Genomic DNA, 25753 nt, shown 5'->3' on the forward strand with positions numbered 1-25753 from the left:
ACAAAGTATTGTTGTTGTAATGTGTTTTGTATTTACTCTATAAGTTATCCATAAGGAAAATGTTTGATATGACATTTCAGTGGATTATAAATTTTCATTTATAGGGAATAATGAATTTTGAAATTCCTTCATCGATTCGCAAATTTCAATCAAATGGTTTAGAGGATTCTGAATCCATATTTTTTTTTTGTGTTAGTTCTTAAGTAAAAAAAATATCAGCATTATTTTCAAGATCTCGTGACGAAATATATGATACCAAATGAGGTATTCTTGCTCCTAGATAATACAAGACTTGTCGAAGACATGCAAATAAGATAAGTGAAAATTTTGTTAGAATAAAGGAATTGCAAAAACCTTAGTCTTAACAATTATTATTTTCAATTCATGAGCAATACAAAAAATCAGAATATGAATGATGTTCCACAGAAGTATTGACTACTGTCGATTACCACTGCGGACAAAACTTCTATTAGAAGTGGCATCTACGTGGTAGTACAAATATGAAAGATACTGAGCTTACAATTAACTATGCCAAACGCACGTTTTGGCGTTATCAGAGTCCATATTTGCACCCAATCAAATATGTAGGTCAAAGCTATTTATGAATTAAACAAAAAGGTTCTTCCTAAAGTTTTGAAATAATAATCATAAATAAATTATGGTGGGAAAATCGAATGCTCATGCAATCATATCAACAAATTGACAACAACTGTTAAATATCTGACTTGGATTATCTTATGTAGAAATTGTGGATTACATCTGTTTTTAAAGCAAGCGGAATCGTACCTTTCACTTTTATGAAAGTCGCATCATAGGTTCTAGACGTATAACAAGGCTCAGTGGCGCTTCAATCGAAAGAGTTGGAATGCCAAATGCTAAAAACGAAGTTGAAGATCATCAAAATTAAGCAAATTATACACGGAAGAAGAAAATTGATTCTACATGTTATGAGTTTGATTATCTGTACGTTTATATATTTTGAAACTCTATTGTTCAATTTGATCATCGCTAAATTCAATTCAAAATGTTAATGCTTAGAAACAATCTGAATTCTTGATTTAAGTTTTTGCTGCGTTGACTTTAGATTTGTTTTACTTGCGTCTTTATCGGAAAATAAATTACTTTGTTTTGAAACTTATTTGAATAAAGGTCTTATAGACTAAGGTTTTTCTAGAAAACACAAAAAGAACATAATTGGAAAAGCACAAAACATAATATTTTTATTATTCCTCTTGTTATCTCAGTTTTCGAAAATAAACTTGAAAACAATTTTTGGCAAATAGCCAAAGATCCATTTCCTCTACGTCTAATACGACTTAATCGGTTGCATACGGAATAGGATAGATTTTTTTTCCTAGAAATTTTCAGTTGTAGGAAATTAATCCTACATTACATTGCACTTAAATACTCTGAGTTATAAACATACATCTATGGGTGTTCAAAGCACCATTATGTTTTTATTTAAAATAATTTTACCATATTTCGGTAACTTGAGCTTTCATTGTTAGTAAAGATTGTACACAGGAAAAAAAGGGGATGCAAATATTTCTTATTCACAATAAAGTGATATGTGAAATTGTGTCTATAGTAATGGACAGGATACATCTTTACTAGTGCCAAGTATTTCTTTATTTGAAACAAAGATGAATGCTGCATAATTGTTTGAAAAGCGCAAATTTAACATGGAATAATTAGGGAGAATCAATAATGGTATTAAACCTTTAAACTTAAACAGTAAACTGATAAGCCACACTTTACGTGATGCTTAAAAAAAAGGAAACATTTTGTTTTATAGTTTTAGTTTGTAGGTGCCAGATGGGAAATACATACCGAAATCTTTCAGCTAAACATATAACTTAAAGGATTGATTAAACTACGGATAGATAAGCTTTGGAAAGTTTTACACGCTTATACTTGTGACACATTACTATTTATGAGACATTTTACTCGTCTTTGATCTTAAAACTTATATTCAGTAGCAACAAACATGTTTTTAACTGTAACTGAAAATACAAGACTCGATAACTAGATAAAATGTTTAACAATTGTTTATAATTGGGTTTTTTCCTCCTTTATTTTTAATCAAACAACTTTCATCACCCATATTTTTAGGTTTCATATCAAGGTAAAGTACACTATTTACAATCGAATACCGAATATCAAAGGTGTGTTAGCCTACTGTCCGGCGTCAGAGATAATGCATGTAGCTGTCGTTGATATTTTGTGAATTATTTAAATTCGATTAATAGCAAACTTAATGTAGATTCTGTGAATAACTTCACGAACAAATTAGGAGGTGGTTTAGAAATCTCGTCCATTATTGAAGAACGTTTGTTTCTTCTTTAGTTGTCTTTTCTTTTACTAATATGCATCTGGTTTCCTTTATTCTTTATGTACAAATGTTGCAGTATAATATGTGTTCCCTTCAAACCCTCCAACTAGTATAGTGTGACATTGACCAGAGATACTATTGGTCAAAGAAAAACATTTTGTATTTATCCTTCCAACAGTTTTTATTTGAGTGTCATTGGCAAACCTTGTCTGTCATACCAAGTTATAAAATAAATTTAATATGGTATCTTGAAGATTTTTAACATTTATGAAATTTGGAAAATTTGTAAGTAGCTAGTTCTTCGGTAGTGGCATTACAATACGAGTATTGTGCAACTTAAATTTTGCGGATACACAATTTGGTTTGGAAAAAAGTTTTAAAAAAATGGAAATAATGGAAAATTTAAAACGGAAAGTCCGTGATCATAGTGCAAAATAAAAAGCTCAAACACGTCAAACGAATGGATAACAGCCGTCATATTCCCGACTAGGTACAGGAATTTTCCTTTGTAGAAAATGTTGGATGGAACCTGGTTCTATAGCTAGATAACCTTTTCAATTGTATGACAATGATTTTCCTCTTCGCCCTTGCGCATTGCGATCACCGGATTTTTACGAAGAAAGTCAAAATAAAACGTTTGTCACAGATACTGGTATGGCATATTGATCACTTGTTCCTCTTTGTTACATATGTTTTCTTCTCAATTTACAAAATATACAGTATGGCATCCCAAAGTAATATACTCTTATTGTATGCTACCATTTTTATGTTGAAAGGCATTGAGGATTATTTCTTCAGACGATTAGACGAACTAATTCGAGATTTAAGATTATTCAAATTTTTTAAGTAATACACATATGGTTAATGCACCTACTAGAGTATAGAGTATCACATTATTTCTGATGACCCTCTTTAACTGTAGACAGTTTTTTTGTCACTCTAATGAACAGACCTTACGTCGAACATGCAGATTAGCCGACAATTTACCGTTGTTTTAATAAATTTTGTGAAGCTAAGATATCGAATACAAACAAGGTAAGTCCTCCGATTTTCTGTTCAATTCAATGTTCATTGAAGCCATGAAGGACTTATTATACACTTATTAAGTGTCATTCTTGTCAAAGATATGCTTTTGTGTGAATTCGACATTTTAGTATAGACCTGATTGATGGCCAATTCTGACAAAGTGTTTCCATATTTAGATTCCCAGTAATGACATGGCCAGAGATCTGCTAATTTAAGGCAAAAGGGAACACAGACACATATGAGAGTGTTTTTTTTTAAGTATTGTTGTTCTAAATCAAGTTACTTCAATGCTTATTTTAGATGCTAAGTTTTTGGTGTAAGTGTATGATACATTAAGAACAGTGTATAATGTTTAGAAGTAGTTAAATATATCTGAAATATTTGAAATAGTGTATGTTCAAGGTTATATATGTTTATAATAAATAATAAATCTATATATAATTTGATCAGTCTGTAATCTGGGTAGGCACAACTTTTTGAAATTTTGAATCCTCAATGCTCTTCAACTTTGTATTTGTTTGGTTTATAACTATTTTGATATGAGCGTCACTGATGAGTCTTATGTAGACGAAACGCGCGTCTGGTGTACTAAATTATAATCCTGGTACATTTGATAACTAAAGTAACTTAAATGTTTTGATGCTTTTACATACCTTTTGAGTTGCCTCCAAACTTTTGACCCCGAGCTTATCTGATAGACGTTTCATTGGGACCAGAACACGACCAATTCAGTATTACACTGTTACTTTTACAGATAACCTTTACATTTTAAACATTCAATATTTGTCATATTTGTATACATCATTTTATTATAAACTCTTTCTCTCTTTTTGTCTTTTTCACGCAAAAATTTCTGTAGATGTTCCTTTGAACGTTGTAGGTTTCGTGTGCTGCATAAATATTGTCACTAAACTACATTTGTTCAGCATATTAATTCGTCAATTTGTTAATCATTGTAAATCCCTTTAAATTAAGTCTGTTGATCGTAGCTTAACTTGATTTCCCACTTTGAATAATCAACCACATCTATAGCGTTAATCAGGAAATGACTTCAATCACGGATAGTAATGAACTATATAAGGTATAATTTCTCTGTCGTCTCAAAGGAGAAGGATTTCCGTTGCAAATACCAATTAAATACAACTGTCTCTCAGACCTCTGTAAACGGCAACCGTGATTTGCCGTCGAGTTATCTGAGGATTACACCCATCTATGTGGTCACTGACAAGATGAAATATAAATGACAGTCAATTTTAATCAATTACCAGTAGAATAACAATTTTTTTTATTTTTGAGACATTTGAAAATAGAAAAGTATGCAATAAATAATCATTATATGTTTATGTTTATTGGATAGTTCATACTGATGTTATTAACATAGTCGTTAAACTTATATTATTCAGAGAAAGAACCGTCTGTATAGTGGAAAGTGAAGTTAAAGCAATTTCTAGATTAATCAAAGACCTTTATAAACCAAAAAATATAGAAAGGGTCGTTTCTACGTTTCATCTTTTGCTTGTGCCAACTAGTCTTAACAACCATAAGCTGTCGAAGTTTCCACTTTCCAAGTCCGGTAGTCTTCCTTACTTTTGCAAGATGAGGGCTGTTTGTTATGTGGCATGTTTTTTTTAGAAATGCGAACTTCTGTCAAAAATATTAAATGTTCAGACTGATAAACATGTGGATAAACAATGTCATTTGTTGTTAATGTATGTGATATGGCCGCACAGTCGTTTGTTTCATCGACATATAGCAATCCTAAATGGTTACATTATATATTGGCGTCCGTCGTCGTAAGTCCTAAGTTCCTAAGTACTAAGTCGTCGTTTGTCGTTCTAAACTATTTTAAAAAATCTTCTCCTCTGAAACTACTGGACTAAATACATTCAAACTTGAACTGAATGTTCCATAAGGAATATAGTTTATAAATTGTATCTGAAGTTTTGATCCATCAACAAACATGGCCGTCATGGCTAAAAATAGAACATATAGGGGTCAAATGCAGTTTTTTACTTATATCTCAAAAACTAAAGCTTTTAGAGGAAATATGACACGGGGTAAAAATGTTCATTAGGTCAAGATCTATCTGCCCTAAAAAAATTTAGACGAATTAAACAACCCGTTGTTGGGTAGCTACCACTATATTAGTAATTTTAAGGAAGTTTTGCATTTTCTTGTTATTGTCAATTGTATTCACCAAGTGTTTGTTAAGCTGGATATTTGAGATACATGGTTATCAAATGACACAAATAATGAAATATCACAAATACTCATATTTCTTCAAACTTTCAAAAAATTTGAATTACGATGACAGATATTCAACATTTAAATGCATTATTAATATTTCGTGATGTTAAATAAAATATTTAGTTACCAAATAAAAACCATCTTGTATACCATTATCAATGTATCCACTAAAACATGTCCCAATTGGATTTCAAACTCATTCATTTGAATTGATATACAATTAGATAAAGCATGAACAGTTAAAGTGATCAAAGAGAAGAGATATTAAGACTATGCTCCAATGAAAACATATCTGTCATTAATCAAAGCACACCTGAAAGTTGAAATATTAAATATGAAACATATAAATATTTTAATAGAAGTTAAAGGGATTTAAAATATTGTTTCATCAAGGAATCCATTTAATTAATCTGCAGGTTCGGCAAGAGAGAAGCCAAAGGGTCGATTTAAATAAGGTGATGCAGACATATGGTTAAATAGAAATATCAAGTCCATACAGACCGACATACAGAGAGATATAAGGAATACAAAAAAAAACTTAAGGTGGCTCGGGACTATTCGACTGCGCATAATTTCACGCATGATTACAAAAATTTGCTTTGAAGAATAAAATAACCAAAAATAAGGCACTTCTGAAAGAAACTTCGTATAGGCCCGACCCACCTTAATGATTATTTCTGAAATTTCTTTCTATATCGCAACTTACATATCAATAAAACTAGTTTTGCTTACAACCATTCATAGTTCCAAGTATCTTTTCTTTTATAAAAAAGAAAAGTATCAAGTTGTATTGTAGACCAATGTATTAAAACTGAGTTAGCAGTAAAGTTTATTTCTAAAGGCAGAAATCTAGCCTACTGGGAAAAAAGAACGATTCATTCATCTAAAAGAGAAATAACATGGAAATGTAAACTCAAAAGAATCCAGGCTCTAGTTTAATATTTTTATCCGTTTTCAAAATTAAAGCAAAGAATGTTGTCGTTTTGACAAGAACGTGCTAATTTAATAATTTGATCATCGAACATCTCATTGACAACTGATGTTATCCTCCTGTCTGAAGTATTTCAGCTAGTAATGTAAAGTAAATGCTGTCTTAATGTTAAACAATATTAGTATGTTATTATTATTCATTCTAAGCACACTTTGTCATAAATAACGGATATTGGTGATAATCGCAGAGATAATGACATAATATTTGTAACAGATGACAGATTTCTCCAAGTCTCGTTATGACAATTCTTAATCCCGGTCTCACTAACTACCCATCTGACAAGACAAGTCTAAGCTTTACTCTAGATTAAACGCCTTTTCGATCAACGGTGCAGAGAATTCTTAATTAAATGTTGTATTGGACGAATTATTATTGCACTTCTTTGAATTCTGAAAAATTTGTAAGGGTTCCACGGAACCAAGTGTCTCGCCTACTTTTGTTTAAATAATCACACACTCAACAAAAATATTCCCCTCGCTGCTATTTTTTATATTGTCAGAAGCTTCTATCCAAGTTTGGTAAAAATCCAGGATAGTTTAAAAATCTTGGGACAGTGGTATACTAGCTAGTACAACATAAAAACGAACTATAAAATTCAGTTGAAAAAGGCTTAACTCATCAGATGGACAAAAATGCAAGTGGACGCGGCCGGGTACTTGTGCACCCCGACAAAAAAAGACACTCGAAACAGATCTAAGAGTACTAGCAGTTATTTGACAGTATATTTATAAATAAAATATAGGAAAAATTGATTTTGTTTTACAAAATTTCTTTTGCATACTATCTGACAATTAGAAACATGATTCTGTCCACGTTTAGTACAAATCCAGGATAGTTTTAAGACAGTTAGCGATTTTTGTGTTTTGAGTTGCTGATAACATCCTATTTTAATGAAGTGAAAATGAACAAAGCCGGTTCTCTCCAAGTCATAATCCGACCGTGGAACGCTGTATATCCAGTCAAGGTCGTTAAACATTTCCATTTGTTGTCATTGCCGGTACTTTATATATATCACTAAGCTTTTTGTAGTAAAAGCGAATACTATTCAGCTTGAAGTCAGAAAAAAATAGTTCCGGAAGAACAACTTTTCTTCCTATGGACAACTTGTGAAATAGCCCGTTTAAATCCGACTCAACATGTCGGTCTAGTAAAATTTTAAGTATTTATTTATATCCTATATTCCCGTCCTGATATTTGCTTGCAAAAATGTCACTAGACGTTTAACACCGATTGATCCATACGTATCATTATTAAATGAATTTTTAAGTTGTAAACGGTCATTTTGATCTAAACAACTTCTGAAAAATAAATTGTTAAGTCATGTTCAGTTTTTCAGGACGCCACCTGCCTACAATCAAATCTGACGAACGATAAAACATAGATCGCATTAAAGACATAGGGATGTATATCGTGACTAACTATGAAAGGAGGAACCAATATCATTATCAAGGACAGGAAAAATAAAAAAAAAATACATATAGATAGAAAGACCAAACTATCACAAAATTGAGCGGAAATTATATAAATAAAGGCAAAAGGCACCGTGTTAAAGGCCGTACATTGACTTATAATGGTTTACTTTTATACATTCTTATTTGGATGGAAAGTTGTCTCGTTGGCACTCACATTACATTTTCCTATATCGAAAATTAGTATACCGCTGTTCGAAATTCATAAATTGATTGAGAGAAAAAACAAATCCCGATACAAACTTAAACTGAGGGAAACACATCAAATATAAGAGAACTACGACACAACAGAAATACAGCATTAAAATGTAACACACTCAGAAACTAACTATAATACGACTTTTGCAATTTTCCTGACTTTGTACAGGGATTTTCAATAATAAAAATATGGTGAGTTGAACCTGGTTCTGTGGCATGCCAAACTTCCCGCTTTAATGGCAATGTTCATTAAATAACAACATTACATGATAGGACTACAATACACATAAATGAGAGAACATAAAGGGCAAAGAAACATACGAGTTATAGCTAACAAAAGGTATCTGGTTTAAAATTTAATACGCCAGATGCGCGTTTCGTCCACACAAGACTAACCAGTGACGCTCTGATTTAAAAATGTTCGAAAGCCAAAACAAGTACAAATTTGAAGAGCATTGAGGACCAAAAGTTCCAAAAAGTTGTGTTCAATACGGCTAGGGTTAACATCTGCTATATACTAAGATAATGCTTCGTATAAGCATATGTAGCTATACAAAATATATATGCAGTAGTGTTTCTTTGCGTGATGCCATGAACTAACATACATATCAGTTACAAATCTAGCAAGGTAAAGGTCTTGATTGTCCACATTTATTAATAAAAATGTATACATTTAAGTCAAACATGTTCCTGTGAAGCTTTAGATCAAAGACAGACTCCTATTTTATATTTTTTCCCGTTACTGCGTTTAATGCCCTTGTATCTTATAGTCTGAGGGCTGTTTGATTTTAAGGTTTTATGTGCTGAATATACAAATATTGAGATCAATTTTGACATTATATTGCTTAGTTTGCATGAAAGGACATCTATAATTAATTTAAATAAATTTATCATAGATATTGCGTGGGGGTTGGGGTTACGCCAGACGTGCGTTAAAGCATTGAATTTCAAATATTCCTAAAAGGTTTGCCAAATGCAACTAAGGTAATCTTTTTCTGAGGTAGAAAAATCAGAAACACAAAACATAATTTTAATTTTCAATTTTTAATAAAAAAAATATTGGTTTGGTTTTTCTATTCGTTTATGTATGCACATAATCAGCCAAAATAATTGTTTTAAGCATTTATGTGTTTTCATAGTTTTATCACAAATTCAATTTGATATTTTTATTAGAACAAAATGAAATTTCAATATGAATAATAAGTTCTCGGAAATTGCACAGGTATGTTTTGTCGCAGTATTAAAGAGCAATTTATGATAAATAAACTCATCATAGATACCAGGAATAAATTAAATATATACGCCAGACGCGCGTTTTGTCTACAAAAGACTCTAAAAAAGTTTAAAAGGCCAAATAAAAGTACGAAGTTGAAGAGCATTGAGAAGCAAAATTCATGAAAAGTTTTGCCAAATACAGCTAACCCTTTGATTATTAAAAACATATCTAATATCAGAGAAAAGTGAAATCATACGAAATACTGAACTCCTAGGAAAATACAAAAAAAATAATAAAGGGTCTATTCAAATAGCAAAATCAAAGGCTTAAACACACCAAACGAATGGATAACATCTGTCATATTCTTGACTGTGTCAGATATACAGAAAATGGTGGAATAAACCTGGTTTTATAACTAGCTACACCTATAACTGTATGAAAGTCGCATCAAATTATATTGACAACGATGTGTGAACAAAAAACGGAAATAATAGGTAAAAATATCAAAGTTAGGGATACAGCAGTCAACATTGTGTTATAATCTTAATCTCTTAAAAACAAACAAATGTGTAACAATGAAGCACAAAATTGCCATATAAATTGTATGATATTTCAGATTCCACTATATATAACTAAAGAGATTATCGTAAACATCCTCCTTGATATAAGTAAAAAAGGTATATAAAAGTGGACCCAAAGGTAACAATAACTGCTGCATCTGATCTGGAAATTCGTATCACGGATGTAACATGTTTTTGTATAATAAATAATATTGCAGAAACTAGATTCAAGATCTTAATTTATTCATTTGCTGTATTATTTCGTCATGATGACTACTTTTATCAACCTAATACTTTAAAAACAAGAATGTGTCCATAGTACACGGATGCCCCACTCGCACTATCATTTTCTATGTTCGGTAGACCGTATAATTGGAGTCAAAACTTTAATTTTGAATTGAAATTAGAAAGATCATATCATAGGAAACATGTGTACTAAGTTTCAAGTTGATTGGACTTTAACTTCATCAAAAACTACCTTGACCAAAAAGTTTAACCTGAACTTCACACTATCATTTTCTATGTTCAGTGGACCATAAAATTGGGGTCAAAACTATAATTTGGCATTAAAATTAGAAAGATCATATCATGGGGAACATGTGTACTAAGTTTCAAGTTGATTGGACTTCAACTTCTTTAAAAACTACCTTGACCAAAAACTTTAACCTGAAGCGAACGGACGCACGGACGCACGGACGCACAGACGGACGAACGGTGGCACAGACCAGAAAACATACTGCCCCTCTACGATGCTGCGTATTAATTTTCTTTTTTTTTTATTGAAAAAAATTTAGAATCTGGTATCAACATTTTATATCTTTATCAACTACAATTTGATATATAATTTCAAATGCTTAAGACTTTAAGTTTATAAAGTTGAACGCAATGTCGTTAATTCATTTTTCATCCAAGATGTCTTTCAGGACATTTTTTCTGAATAAATGATACAATAATCAAGCTGTATCTTATTTACTCAGTCTTTTATAATAGTTTTCTCGATTAAAACTATGGATAACAGTTTTAATTGAAACAATGCAAATTTACTTGAAATGTTTAGAATTAGTATTCACGCTCATTCATAATCCTGTCACAATTTGTATAGATAATCCGATATTTTTAAGAAATCGCAACCATAATTCAACGAGACATTTCTTAAAAAGAAATTGATAGATTTGATGGGTTCGTGCAATAAATTTCATTGTAAGAATATTTTTAGATTAGGTTTTAATTTTCGTGGATGTTTAAATTACAGTTTTTTTCTTCATATTAATTTCATAGTTCTTTCTTAACTGCTACAATTGTTAATTATTTATACTATACCAAAAGGAAACCTCGATTTACATAATGTTAAAATCTTTTACTGCACGTACTTATTACAATGGGCCAATATGATCATAAGCCTGTTTAATGCCAGAAAATAATAGAGTAGAAAGTCTTCAGATCGTTGATTGAATGTCAATGAAAGCTCCTTTAATGCCGAGGAGAGTTCCATGATCCTTTCAGTCCAAACTAGCAATTGTTGTTTTTGATTAGCGATACAAACCATCTTGATTAATAAACATTGATTTAAACGCCTTACCTGATGGATTTAATTAACTCGATGACTATATAACAAGTCTTTTCTGACTTCAAAATTATTGCAATTTAAGTGAAGATTTAACACTGTCATCGGTAAGCCCCTCGGAAACTTGGACAGTGTATTATTTTAGGGTTTACTTTAGATGTCAAGGAGGACTTTTATCTTAAACAATGCTTTGATGCTCGAGCTGGCTTACTATTATTCTAATTATTCATTCTTACTGTCAGTTGACCACTGGGTTGGTTTGCTAGAGTGTCTATATTAATTATGATTGACAAGAAGTGGTCACACAGCATCTTATAATTATGGTTTGTTCATTAGGCATCTTTTTACCTGCATACTTGAAAAAAGCTACCATTTGATTGTTCGATTATTTTGTAATTATGATATAGCTCTGCTTACCTTCGCTGTATTTGGCAAAACTTTTAGGAATTTTTGGTCCTCAATGCTCTTCAACTTCGTACTTTATTTGGCCTTTTTAACTTTTTTGGATTCGAGCGTCACCGATGAGTCTTTTGTAGACGAAACGCGTGTCTGGCGTATATAAAAAATTTAGTCCTTTAGTCCTGGTACCTATGATTAGTTTATTTACATTTCAACTTGAACTCTTTTTTTATGCTGATGCCTGACAAAGCAAGTTTTGTAAAGTTACCTCATCTGCATTCTATCAAATGTGAATAGTGATAAAATATAGATAGAAATAGAAGATTTATATAGACTTGCATCATCGTTTGATTTTTAGTTTTTTAACGCTCTGCTCAAAAGCCAAAAATCTGTAGTCGAGTGGTTGTCCTTAGTCTTAACTGTCATTTTTACTTTTCGTTAAAGTTATAATTAGTTAAATAAGTTTATTTGTTTTCTGTTAATTATTTTATATAATGCTACCGCGAAGAAATGTATAGCTTATAATTCGGTATAGGTTTTCCCCGTTTTTTTCCCGTTGTTGGAGGTCGGTTTTTCAAATCCTTATCAATTGGTCTTTTGAGAAAAATAATCTACTGGTAATAGATTCAACTCTCAATATTCATATATTGCTTGTTTAGATTTAGAAAAACAATGAAAGAACTCATTAATATTATTTCGATTATCATGATCAATGCAGGCAATTGAGTGCCACACGCAAACGAAAATAGTAATTTGGATTAATATAACACCTTCATTCTTTACATTTGAAACGATTGAATAACAGTGTAACTACCCCTTTGTGATAGGGTAAAAATCATAAAGATAAATCATAAATAAACCTCTTAGCATTTGCCATTTGACGCCACTGGGTAAACATTGAACAATTGTGAGACGGAATCACGTAATTTACGTTTCCAATACTTTCTTCGTATCTATGAATAAAATAATAAATTTCATTATCAATTTTAACTATATAACAAAATATTTTTTAAATTCAATTTTAAGCGCAATGAAACTTCAATGTTAAAGTCTCACGACTGTTAAGATTTTTGCAAATAACACTGAAGCTTTAAATTAATATTTCAATAGAATATAATTACACAGTTAAGCCTTCTCCGTTTTTTTCTCGCATAATTTCAACATATGCTTTCGAAGAAAAGTATTGTATTCTACACAAGGGATTAATATTTTTTAGCTGATATGTTTTAAATTGAAATTATATTGAACAAGATTGTTTTTAAAATCTAAAAAAAATAACAATAATAAAACAATGACAGTTTATGATTCTGATGCTACTGCTTCTTTAACCAAGCAATTATTTGCCGGCCTTGAAAAATTGAAAATTAATTTGCAGCCATGTTCTTTCAATGAGAAAAAAAAATATTTATCATTGCTCACATAAATTCTGTTTTGATTTCATTCAACCAAGCACACATGTTTAGAATATATTCTGCAGCGGTTGAATTAAACGAGAAGGCCCGGTAAGGGTCGATTTTGGCCTCAAATTTCAGGTTCATCTGATGACAGATTTTGGACACTTCTTAATCACTTAAGTGTCTACTTTAGTCGAGTCAATTAGTATATGTGATTGATATTAACTCAATGAGCCACTAAAAACGCTCCAATCCAAGCTTAAATATGAAAAATCTGTCAAATATGCCATAATAAGCCACTTTTCAGATAGTTTGTATCAAAATGAAAGTGGCCGCATCCATTTTCATTCTCAACCTTTATATATGTTATGTATTATCATCAAATACAACTTACATTTAAATATTAAGAATGAACACAAATGCGGCCACTTCCATTTCAAACGGAAACCGTCTTAAAATTAACCAAAATGCAAAAATTTCGAGGATTCTGTAATTTAGCATGACTTAATGATGCTAGTACCCGATATATGTGCATTGCATTGTCAAAAACAGCTTATATTTATGTAGCAGAAGTATTCTTCTTTCCAATGAAAAGCTTAAAGTAACATTGTAACAATTTCGTAAAACTGCTTTATTTTCGGGCCAAAAAGGGGTCTTATTGGACCTTCTCTTATGTTTTAGAAAATATTTTTTGCCTTTTTAACTTTGATTCATGCATCATTGATGAGTCTTTCAATTTAAGACGAACTTCACTTCTGGCAGGAAAAAAAATAGTAGTCCTGGCATATATGAAGAGTTTATTTTATATCGGATCAGCAAAACCGATATACCTAATGTCCCATCAGAGTGAACATGATTAAATTATAAACCAATTGTCCTCTATATTCAGTTTTAGTTTGTTACCCCGGTTTTGTTTTTTTTTTTTGTCCACGGATTTATGAGTTTTGAACAGCGGTATACTACTGTTGCCTTTATGTATTCATCATGATCATGCAAAGAGTTCATCCGAAGACATTCTTTAATTGTTAAACAACATGTCTTGGGAAGAAACAGTAATGTTTTTTCAAGCACTCACTTAAACTTACTTTAACTATGGTTATGTCAAGTAAAAACTTCAAACAACATGTCTTTATGTGGATGAATAAATGGACACTTTTTCATAGTGCATTTCGTATAAATACAAAAACAGATACATGTAAGTACAAGATCACATTAAATAAAGTCAGTCAATTGAATTATTGGAAATACTGAGAATGTTCTACACAGGAATTGACTAACTTTAAAAAAAAATCCGGAATTTGAAGAAAAAAAGCCGACCAATTCCTAAAATGGAAAGGTGGTCGGCTTTAAAAGGAAGGTGGTCGGCACACCCGGCTTAAATGCTGAATGGAAAACACTGTAGTTTGCAAACCCTTCGGAGATTATCCTCAATCTCCTTCAACTTCGTTCTTGATTTGGTCTTTTAATATTTCTTATTAAAACGCCATTGATAGATATTATTTAGATGGGTTTTACATCTATCTTTAGATGAAACGCCAGCCTAATATTTTTGATGATTTTCATTTTTACATTCTGTAACTGCAGACTTTTTATTAGAACGACTTTATACAGACATGACCGAAGGAATTCTAAAATAAAGTAAAACAATCCATTTTAGAAAACAAAATTGTTGCAAATACAAACTTAAATACTAAAATTATGACGGAGTTCTGACAGATAATTGGATTATTTAAATTACTAAATTAAATTATTAATGGATTACTTATGTGTAATTTCTGGTCTTCAATGCTCTTCAATTTCGTACTTTATCTAGCCTTAAGTTTTAACTTTTTTCATTCAATGAGTGTTTGTAGACGAAAGTGCGTCTGGCACAGATACAAAATTTCAATCCTAGTATCCGAGATAAGTTCATTTACAACATGAGTAACGATTGATGACACGAATGTGACCTAGACTATTTACCGGGTTTGTAATGAGAAATACGACGGGTGACACATGAGGATCAGGATGCCTACCCTTCCGGGCACCTGAGATCTCCCCCCCCCCTCTCAGTTTTTGGTAGGGTTCGAGTTGCTAAGTCTTCATTTTTCTATTTTGTGTTGTGTGTACTGTTGTGTATTTCTCTTTTTTTTTTGTCAGGGCATTGTCAGTTTATTTTTGATCTAAGAGTCTGAATGTCCCTCTGGTATCTTTTTCCCCTCGTTTGTATATAAAGGTCCAAATTACCAATGTAAGTAACAAGTTTTCCCTCTATACATATATCATCCGATTTCTGATCTCTGGTCATAAACTAAATATTTTTACATAAACAGGAATTACATTTTTGCCAGTGGATGAAGGTCACTTGTACTCAAATTCCAAGACTTATGAGTATAAATATATAAATGTCGAATGATTCCATGATGCATCTTGGAATGGACTTGGAAAGGAAAAACAATACAACCAACTCCATAAACACTTTTATTATTAGAATAAAAATTACAAATATATGCTTGATAGATGGAAGGTTTATTTCATACAGGGATAAGCATGAAGAAAAACTAAACAGTGTTTTATTTAACAAACAAAGGAACATTCCTTATATATCATGTTAATCTACAGATTTGCCCTACTTTCAATCGTGCATCATTTAAAAGAAACTTGTTTCACCATTTATTAAAAAGTTAAGACACACAGCATCTCGTCTTTCCCTTTTTTGTGATCCAATCTTCTCATCATAGTCATAAAAACATCAATGGACACTGGGTAGTTCAAAATTCGTTAATCAGTGAATGTTACAGGTAGAAACAATGGATTGTCTATTTGTAAGATCTTTGTCTAAATGAGTCCAAATCACAGAACAGTATTTGAACTAACATTTTATTTTCAATTGGCTGAAACATATAGTTATGAAGATACTTGTACTTGCAATTCTTAAAAGTTAGTAACTTGGCACTGTTCTATTGTTTCAGGTTGAAACCCCCAAGTAGCAGCAGTAAACACCAAAAGAAAATGATATCACAGTTGTTTCACTTGTTTTGAGCTAAAGAATACTTCAGTTGCCTATTTCAGAAAGCAAAATCACAAATTAATGAATCTGGATTACAATAATCAACTACAAAAGTTTGTCAATTTTTATCACAAATTGGTTATTAAATATCTGGTGAGTGTGTTCTTTATAATTGTAAACATATATCTTATTCTGATAAAATTATATAGCACATGCAAATCAATGACAGTGTACAGAAGAAAAAAACTGATCTAAAAATCATGAGCATAGGAAAGTATGAGGAATATTTATTCAAGTTAAAGCAAGTGCTGCAGAAGGGCACCTGCTTACTCATGTTAAAAGGTTAGACCACGTCTACAACAAATAGAGAAGATTTATTGTTTTCTTCAAAGACTGGTGTATATCACACAGTCTTAACTTATTATGCAACTGCTTGACCCTTGCATAATGTATATGTTGCCCTCTGTGTTAACTACATTACTCCTCAAACTATTTAACCTTTGAAAAACATGTCAACTACATTACATTTCAAATCAAATTCATTCCAATTATGCTTAAATATTCCAACAAATATAAATTCAATACTGTAAATTCAGAAATTATTGCGATTTTGTCATTTTAGACTTAAATGCGATTTTGATTTTTATGAATTTCAGAAAAATCCTGTTTGATTCATACAAAATTTTTGATAATGCGAGTTCAAATTATTGTGTTTGCATTTTTCGCAATAATAAAAACCTTGCAATAATTTCAGAATTTACAGTATATATTTTTGTACTTCTTTGCACCAATCTAAAAGTCTCTTAAACAATTAAACTTACTATAAACTCAGTTAGTTCTAGGAAACAGAGAGCAAAGGCTCTTGACAAACTAAATATTCAATTCAAATATCAATACATGAAATTTTATAACAAACAATATATTAAAGGCCCTTTTTGTATCCAGTTAAAAAAAACATGAAAAATTATACTGTTTTCTTTGAATTTTAATGGAAAATCAAAGTATGTATTATTTGTGAAGTCATGAAAAGAAAATCAATTGAAATGTTAGGCTAGAAATAGAGGCCATTTAGTGCTTTTTCCAGCATACTCCTTTGAACATCGTTGATGAATATCAAGGTTCTGCTGCTGTTAAGGAAATACAAATATGAGATGTTATGTTTATAGATATCAAAAAAATGTTTTTGATAACATACTAAAATTATAAGAGAGAGTTCAAAAATGAACAAATAGACTACTATGATAAACCTTAAAAGTTTGGAATTTTTTTTAAATACAACTCGAGGTATTCCATTGATTTTGTATTTTGAAATTTTGGCACAAGTTCATGTCAATATTGCTTTTAAAATTAGCTTACTATAGATGCAAATGTCAAATAGCATAATTTAAACACAATATTCTAGAGCATAAAAAAGACATGGTATTTATAAGAAGATAACAGTGGCTACTATGCATTCTTCTGACTTACATATCATAATATGAGAACATAAAAATAAATAATGGTTAGTGCATTAATCAGATGGAGATTAAGATGCTATAGTTAAAACTTGTTTCCTAAGAGTACTGATTATCATGACTTGGATCGCCATAATTTATGGATGTTTTCTAGATGGTCTGCTGCTCTCTGACTTATATTAAGTGCAGGATGCATTGGTTGTATACCCTCTTCTCCTACCAAGGACATACCACATACTCCAAAATAGGCGTGGAGAGCATCTGGAAATATAAAATATACATTTATTTACCACATACTCCAAATAGGTATCAAGGGCATCTGGAATAATAAAGTATACTTGTATACCTCATACTCAAAATAGGCATGAAGGGCATCTGGAATATAAAATATACATTTTAATCCTGTAATCAGACAATTATTATACAAGTAACAGGTACACAAATATTTTTTTTTCCTTATTCAATCTACTTTTACTCCACTTCAATATTGAGAATTGAAATGTGAACTATTCTTTTTTGGTAACAGTTAGTTTTGGGGTCCTTTTCATGCCTAGCAAATAAACTCCATTGACTTTATGAAAAATCAGAGAGAAACATTTGGGTTTAAACCATTAAAACCATTCAGTGTCAGGTTTAACTTGCAGGATAAAAACAATGTTTGTACAGAATAAATGTTTTTTTTAAATATTGTACTCGCTAAGAAAAAAGAGAAAAGCTGTGTAAGCCTCGCTCTTTGTCCAGTTTCTAAAGTTAAAAAAAATAATTTTGATATTTTCCAACAATGTAAATATATTGTATATATATACCTACGGTATACGATATATGTGTCTAAATAAACAAGACTGGGAGATACTTTTGCAAGTGGACTATTTTTACACAGTTATTGATACCTATGTCTCAGTGTTTTCTGAATTATTCATTTAATTATAACAATTGCACATTTACAACCACTGTATAACAGAGATAAAAAGATACCAGAGGAAAATTTAAACTCATAAGTCCAAAATAAACTTACAATGCCGTGGCTAAAGAAGAAAAAAACCGGACAAACACTAGCATGGTCTAAAACATGAAGCTTTGGCTTACTTCAAACAGCAAGCTATGAAGGATGATGAAGGGCCTTACTAGTGCAAAACCATTCAAATCCCTGATTGTCCCACTTTTGTATTTGTTTTTATTAAATTTCATTGTCCAACATCAAAACTTCTTACTGTCTCACATTATTTTGTTATCTTGAATGTTCTCAACTTTACAATGTAATTGTTGCTTATTTTGCAGTATTTAATTAAAAATGAATTATTAAATAGGGATACAAGTAGTTGATATCTATTTTGTATAAGTAGATATAAAAATCATTAAATAAATCATCTGTTAAAATGCACTTTTAATTTTAATGAACAAGTATAACATAAAAGTTATAAAAGATATTAATAATTCTTTTTTTTGTTATGCACATATTAATATTTTTTTCCATTTCAGTCTCCTAACAGTTCAGTCAGAGTGCTCATTAAAACTAATAAAAAAAAAATTAAAAATGCATGAGTTTAAATTTAAATAACCATTTCCATTCACTACGTTACATAGATATAATAAACTATTATGTTACTTATAAGTCCTAATTTACATAATTTGAATTAGAGGAAAAGGTATCATACTACATTTTCTCTTAGGGAAGAAGACGTATATGAAGCCTAAAAGTGTCATCAGTATGCTCTGAACATAAATGAATTTATAGAAAATAAAGAATAACGAATAGTTGTTTAAGGATGTTGGCTTGTCATAATTTGGATTTTTTGTAACATTTTTTAAATCCTCTGGTTTTAGTCATTTGAATGCCTTAAAAATTTTGCCCGTTGACCCCCATTTTTCTTTTTATAAATCTTTTACATGTATAATTATAAGCCATTTGTAAACGTCTTACAAAATCTTATTTATTTGTAAATAGTTTTTGAGAACTTTAACTTGTCAATTATGAAGCTCTGAAAAATCAGGAGAGAACATTTTCCAGCCAAAACTTCAATGGCTTATGTCTCAAAAAAAAGCACAGGATAAACGTTTAACCCTGTCACAATTTTGCACCTGTCCCAAGTCAGGAGCCTCTGGCCTTTGTTTGTCTGGTATGATTTTTAATTTTAGTTATTTGTGTATAAATCGGAGTTTAGTATGACTTCCATTATCACTGAACTAGTATGCATATTTGTTTAGGGGCCAGCTAAAGGACGCCTTTGGGTGCGAGAGTTTCTGATTACATTGAAGACCCATTGGTGGCCTTTGGCTGTTGTCTGCTGTATGGTCGGGTTGTTGTCGTATTGACACATTCCCCATTTCCATTCTCAATTTTACATTGACCTCTATTTTTTTTCTTCATTTTTTTCTATCTTAATTAATCCCCTATCAATATATACTAGTGTTATGGAAAGCTATTAATTTTGAAACTGAGTAGCGAACTTCCATAACATCCATGGGAAAGTTAAATGCATATTCAGAATGATGAAATGAAACCTGGGCTGGCCAGTCTTTGATCTCACTTTGAAGAAGTAGAAGCAGCAAATGCCAAATTTTCAGTCTTTGGTTTGACAGACAGGGGATTATTACTTGTTATTTTTAGTTAGACCAAAATCCTTTAAAATCAACATAACTACCATTATTTCAACTTTATGTGTATGATTTTGTAATTCAAGGATTTTCTTAGTAACTATTTTTTCCATAACCTTTCCCCAATTTTGTCACTAGAATAAAAATATGTTTTTAACAAGAAATTTAATCAGACTTTTTTATGGAATATTTCATTTCTTTGATTTATGATATTATATTATAATCATTCTTAAAGCTGTCATCTTGAGAACAAGTCCCTGAACATGTGAAATAATTCTCATATCTTTGTTTTTCTCTACACACAACTTTTATTTTTATTTCATTCTTGATAACTAATACTAAAAAAAATCAATTATAAATTTGTTTAATTTAAAATTTATTTAATTACCAATTTTTTTTTATCTTCTATGAAGTTAAAAGATTTTTATTTTTTGTATAATATTTTTTATAATTTGATCAGCAGAATAAACAAATTGATCACAAAAATAAAATATGTAAATACGGTTTATACCAATCGCTTCTAAAGAAGAAATGTTTAGACAATGCATATTTTGAAGATAAATTTGTAATGGTGTTTGAATCATCTTAGTATATTTTTCAACACCAAATTTCCTTCCTTACAAGTCAAACTAATCAATTATATATTAGGTAATATCAATATATTTATTCAAGGTAACTCAGTTGTAGATTTATACCCAATCTTTGCTGTTGAAAAAAATCTCTTTTTTTCCCTTGAATTTTGTTAAAATGTTCTACTGCATTTCCTTAACAAAAATAAAAAATAACTTTTGATTTCCTTTCTGCGGCAATTGTTTTAATGATTTTTATTTGAACATTTGCTTATAATTTTTACAACTTTAAAATGTTTTCTTAGTTTACTTATTACACAATTTACATTTAGTATGTGAATGAATATGTTGTTTTGCTGCACATTAAAAAAATTAAAAGAAGTATGTTAAAGGCATCTCTATAAATTGATATTTTACATATCCCCCTTTCATTTCTTAATGATAAAATAAGGATTTGAGTATTACCAATTATCCCTTTATGTAAGTAAAAATTTCATTTTTAAAAAGTTGTATACAAATTCAATATCCAGTTTCCTTATTATTGTTGAAGTATCAATATTATATAACATAGAGTTCTAAAGTGTCATGGACATAAGTCATTCTGGAAGGGTATAATTTCTCAATTACTTTTGAATGTAGGACAGAAAGTCACAAGACAAAAAGTCACGGACAAAAAGTCACGGACAAAAGGTCACAGGACAAAAAGTCACCAGGCCCGTAGCCAGGAATTTCCAAAGGGGGGTTCGTTTGACTCACAAACTCGACTTTAACAGTCACAATTCAAACAGAACATCGACTTTAACAGTGATTATTTGTCCGAACCACCCCTGGCTACGGGTATGGTCACAAAAAAACCAGTTTTTAGAATATTTTTCTTTAAACAAGAAAAAAATAATTTAAAAAATATAATTTTTTCTTTCTTAAACTGTTATATATATATAAAAGCAAATATGATATTAAAATGTATTCAATAAATATCAATAATGATAAAATAACTATTATGAAAACAAAATCTCAAAGTGAGTTGGTACTTAAATGGCTTGGTGCCAAGCAATATCTCTTTTGCATGATTAAAATTTATCAAAAATTTGATAAATATGAACAATGCCCTACACTTTAATTCTGGTGCAACAAAATTGGTACCGTTGATTTTATTACTACCACTGGGTCGATGCCTCTGCTGGTGGACTATTAGTCCCCGAGGGTATCACCAGCCCAGTAGCCAGTACTTCGGTACTGGCATGAAAGTACGGATTTTTTGTGTTATTAAAATTTGCTGTTACAAAATCTTAGAAATTATTATAAATTAAGGAATGTATCTCCCTCATGCAAAGCTCTGATTCCTTTCACGAATTTGGCTATACTTTTTGGACCTTTTGGATTATAGCTCTTCATCTTTTATATATGCTTTGGATTTCAAATATTTTGGCCACGAGCATCACTGAAGAGACATGTATTGTCGAAATGCGCATCTGGTGCAACAAAATCGGTACCGTTGATTTTATTACTACCACTGGATCGATGCCTCTGCTGGTGGACTATTAGTCCCCGAGGGTATCACCAGCCCAGTAGCCAGTACTTCGGTACTGGCATGAAAGTACGGATTTTTTGTGTTATTAAAATTTGCTGTTACAAAATCTTAGAAATTATTATAAATTAAGGAATGTATCTCCCTCATGCAAAGCTCTGATTCCTTTCACGAATTTGGCTATACTTTTTGGACCTTTTGGATTATAGCTCTTCATCTTTTATATATGCTTTGGATTTCAAATATTTTGGCCACGAGCATCACTGAAGAGACATGTATTGTCGAAATGCGCATCTGGTGCAACAAAATTGGTACCGTTGATTTTATTAAGAGTTATGGATGTAACTAAAGAAAACGTTTCAAGATCTTTCTCTTATTTATTCAAACATTTGTCAAAAAAATAATTGTGACTTTTTGTCCTGTGACTTTTTGTCCCATCAAATCTGTGACTTTTTGTCCCATCAAATCTGTGACTTTATGTCCTGTGACTTTTTGTCCTGTGACTTTATGTCCTGTGACTTTTTGTCCTGTGACTTTCTGTCCATTTACCTTCCTTTTAATTACTATCACACAATATATATACATTCATACTTTCACTAAAGTATTTTTCGAAATTAAAATTATAGCTTACCAGAATGTAAAGAAAGAAAAAACAACTGTTTAAGAAAAAAAAAAAGCAAACAGTTTAAACAGTTTAAAGGGGAAAAAGCAAAAAGTTTAAGAAAAAAAAATAAAAAAGTTATATAACTGTAAAATAAGTAAATTAAATTGACGAGTCAGTATAAAGTAATATACTTACCATGAATATATTATTGTTGCAATAAATCATCAAAGACGATGAAAAATTAATTCCTAAAGATAACTATTGTTTACGCACCTACATCTTAATTACAGACTGTTTTCATTGGTCGAGAAGCTACTTTGCTGCTAAGCAAGCGATAAAAAAACATATAGCCACACTTTAAGTGAGAAAAGTAAAGAAATATTAAGTTAATGGTCACACGTTAAAAAACTTAAGAGCACTTTAACAGAAGAATTAATTTTTATTTTTCCAATTAATGAGAGATTTAATTTCAGATTTTTCTCAATCCAAAATGTTGATTTGTATCTGAAGATTATATACCTATTACTTCAGAATCCAGTTACAAATAACTTTATACCATCACACTATATGCAAATTATTTCTTTGATCCCTCAATCAACTGTCTTTGATCAACAGTAATAGTGGTCTATGTCGTGATCATCGTATAATGAATTGCTAGTCTTAATGATCTGAGGTGCAGCTCTTACTAATCTGATCGTACATTCCATGTGTAACTTTCAAACAATGCTGATGTCATTTGCATAACATAATGAAAGTTTCAATCAATTTTAATTAAGTGAATTTTTTAATTCCAATAGTAAACTTCAACACTTTAAATAGAACGTTAGAGTAAATATCCCATTTAGTTATCTTGCAGTAGTAAAACTAATTCCTTATTAATAGGAATTAAATGAAAAATATCATTAGTAAAAATATTAAGAGAACAGCTTTGATCTTTTTAACATTAAATTTTATTTTGTTTTGCAATTTACAGTTTACATACAATGTAGGGCTTAGTTCATTGTTTACAACCAAACAGTGATGTTTAGATAAAAAAAAGTATTAGCTTTTGTATCTCTTCTTTTGATATTAAGAGTAGTGAGGTAATGTCAATACATGGAGTTATATACCATTACTCCTTATTTTATTATTATATATGAATGTTTAAATATATGATATAATATGTTTCTCATTATCATTAGCTGCAGACGATATTTTCAAAAAGGTTTACATGATTTATAAATTTATCTTCACCTGTTTGCCAGAACCTTTATTTGACAATAGCAGTCTTTTTTAATGCTTGTTTTGGTCATAAATTTGGAAATTTATCAAACATCTGGTAACATTTGGCCCTTAACATCTTTTTCAGATGAATTTCATATTGTATTAAACAAGTTTTATCAAAATTTTCTTATTTCTCCAAACACATAGATGTGAAATTCAAAAGGTGAAATGATTCTTTTTATATCTTCTTCACCAGAGCTAAATTGCCAAAATTCAATGAATACCATGCTAGTGAATCAAATTAATTCCTAATAAAATGCTTAAAAAATCAGCGAAATAGACGATAAAGGTTATTTTCAGTGGCTGGTTCAGTGGGTTGGGGGATGGTTGAAATAAGTAAAATCACAAAAATATTGAACTCAAAGGAAAATTCAAAGGAAAGTCCATTTAATGGCAAAATCAAAAGCACAAATACATCAAATGAATGGATAACAACTGTCATATACCTGACTTGGTACAGGCTTTTTTTATGTAGAAAATGGTGAATTGAACCTGGTTTTATAGCTAGCAAAACCTCTCACTTGTATGATAGTTGCATCAAATTCCATTATATTGACAAGGATGTGTAAACAAAGCAAACAGACACAATAGGTAAAAATGTCAAAAAAAGGGGCACAGCAGTCAACTTTGTGTTATCTTAACCACCATAAAAACAAACAAATGTATTAAATTGGTGAATGTAGAGAAACTGTAATAATTTTTGTCTTAATGTTAATGCTGTGTGAGACTATAATTGTCTTGAGTATATGATCAGTATATACAGGAGGGTAGTAATGCCCTTTACCATCAGGCGTCAAACCGTCATTTTCCACTACCGTTAGCATCAAATTGATTAAAATTTTACCTTGATTTGTCAAAATATCCTTATTATGGTTCGTCAGAGGTCTCAAATAATTATCTTTACTATTATTTTTGAAAAAATTTAAGATAATTCATCAAAGTCATTGTTTTATCGTCTAAAAGAAAGTGCACATTTTTTTCATTATACATCAAAAATACTGTTAACCTCATTTGGCAAGAAATTTTACCGTGATTTGTCATGAAGGTACCCACATTACCACCCTCATATAGTATAAACAATAAATGTACCTGGTGTGTGATCTGGCCATTTAGCAAACCCTCCTGTTATACTGTTTTGTGTTTCTAACATATAACCTCTATTGAAACCTTTGTCAGTTAATTCAAACATATCTAAAAGCTGAAAAATATAAATCAAATTCATCAAAATGTATAGCCACTAAAAGAATTTTATACATATATATACCTATGTATTTTGGAAATATACCTGTTTATATTGCTCATTGCTATTTTTGTAAGAATCATATGTATGCAGTCTCTGTTGTAAATACCTACCC

The 25753-nt window shown here is 30.6% G+C and overlaps 1 protein-coding gene across 1 annotated transcript in view; it reads right to left on the reverse strand.

Annotated features, from left to right (window-relative positions):
• Positions 1–15843: 15843 nt before the first annotated feature.
• LOC134714821 (geranylgeranyl transferase type-1 subunit beta-like) overlaps positions 15844–25753 on the reverse strand; it is a 29056-nt gene continuing 19146 nt past the window's right edge. The window contains exons 8-9 of the mRNA XM_063576421.1: positions 25488–25596; positions 15844–18100 (exon numbers count right to left, since the gene is read on the reverse strand). Coding sequence (XP_063432491.1) covers positions 17955–18100; positions 25488–25596 — 255 coding nt within the window. The 3' untranslated portion in view covers positions 15844–17954. The remainder of the gene's footprint in view (positions 18101–25487; positions 25597–25753) is intronic.

Source organism: Mytilus trossulus, chromosome 4, assembly GCF_036588685.1.
Source record: "Mytilus trossulus isolate FHL-02 chromosome 4, PNRI_Mtr1.1.1.hap1, whole genome shotgun sequence".
NCBI lineage: Eukaryota > Metazoa > Mollusca > Bivalvia > Mytilida > Mytilidae > Mytilus > Mytilus trossulus.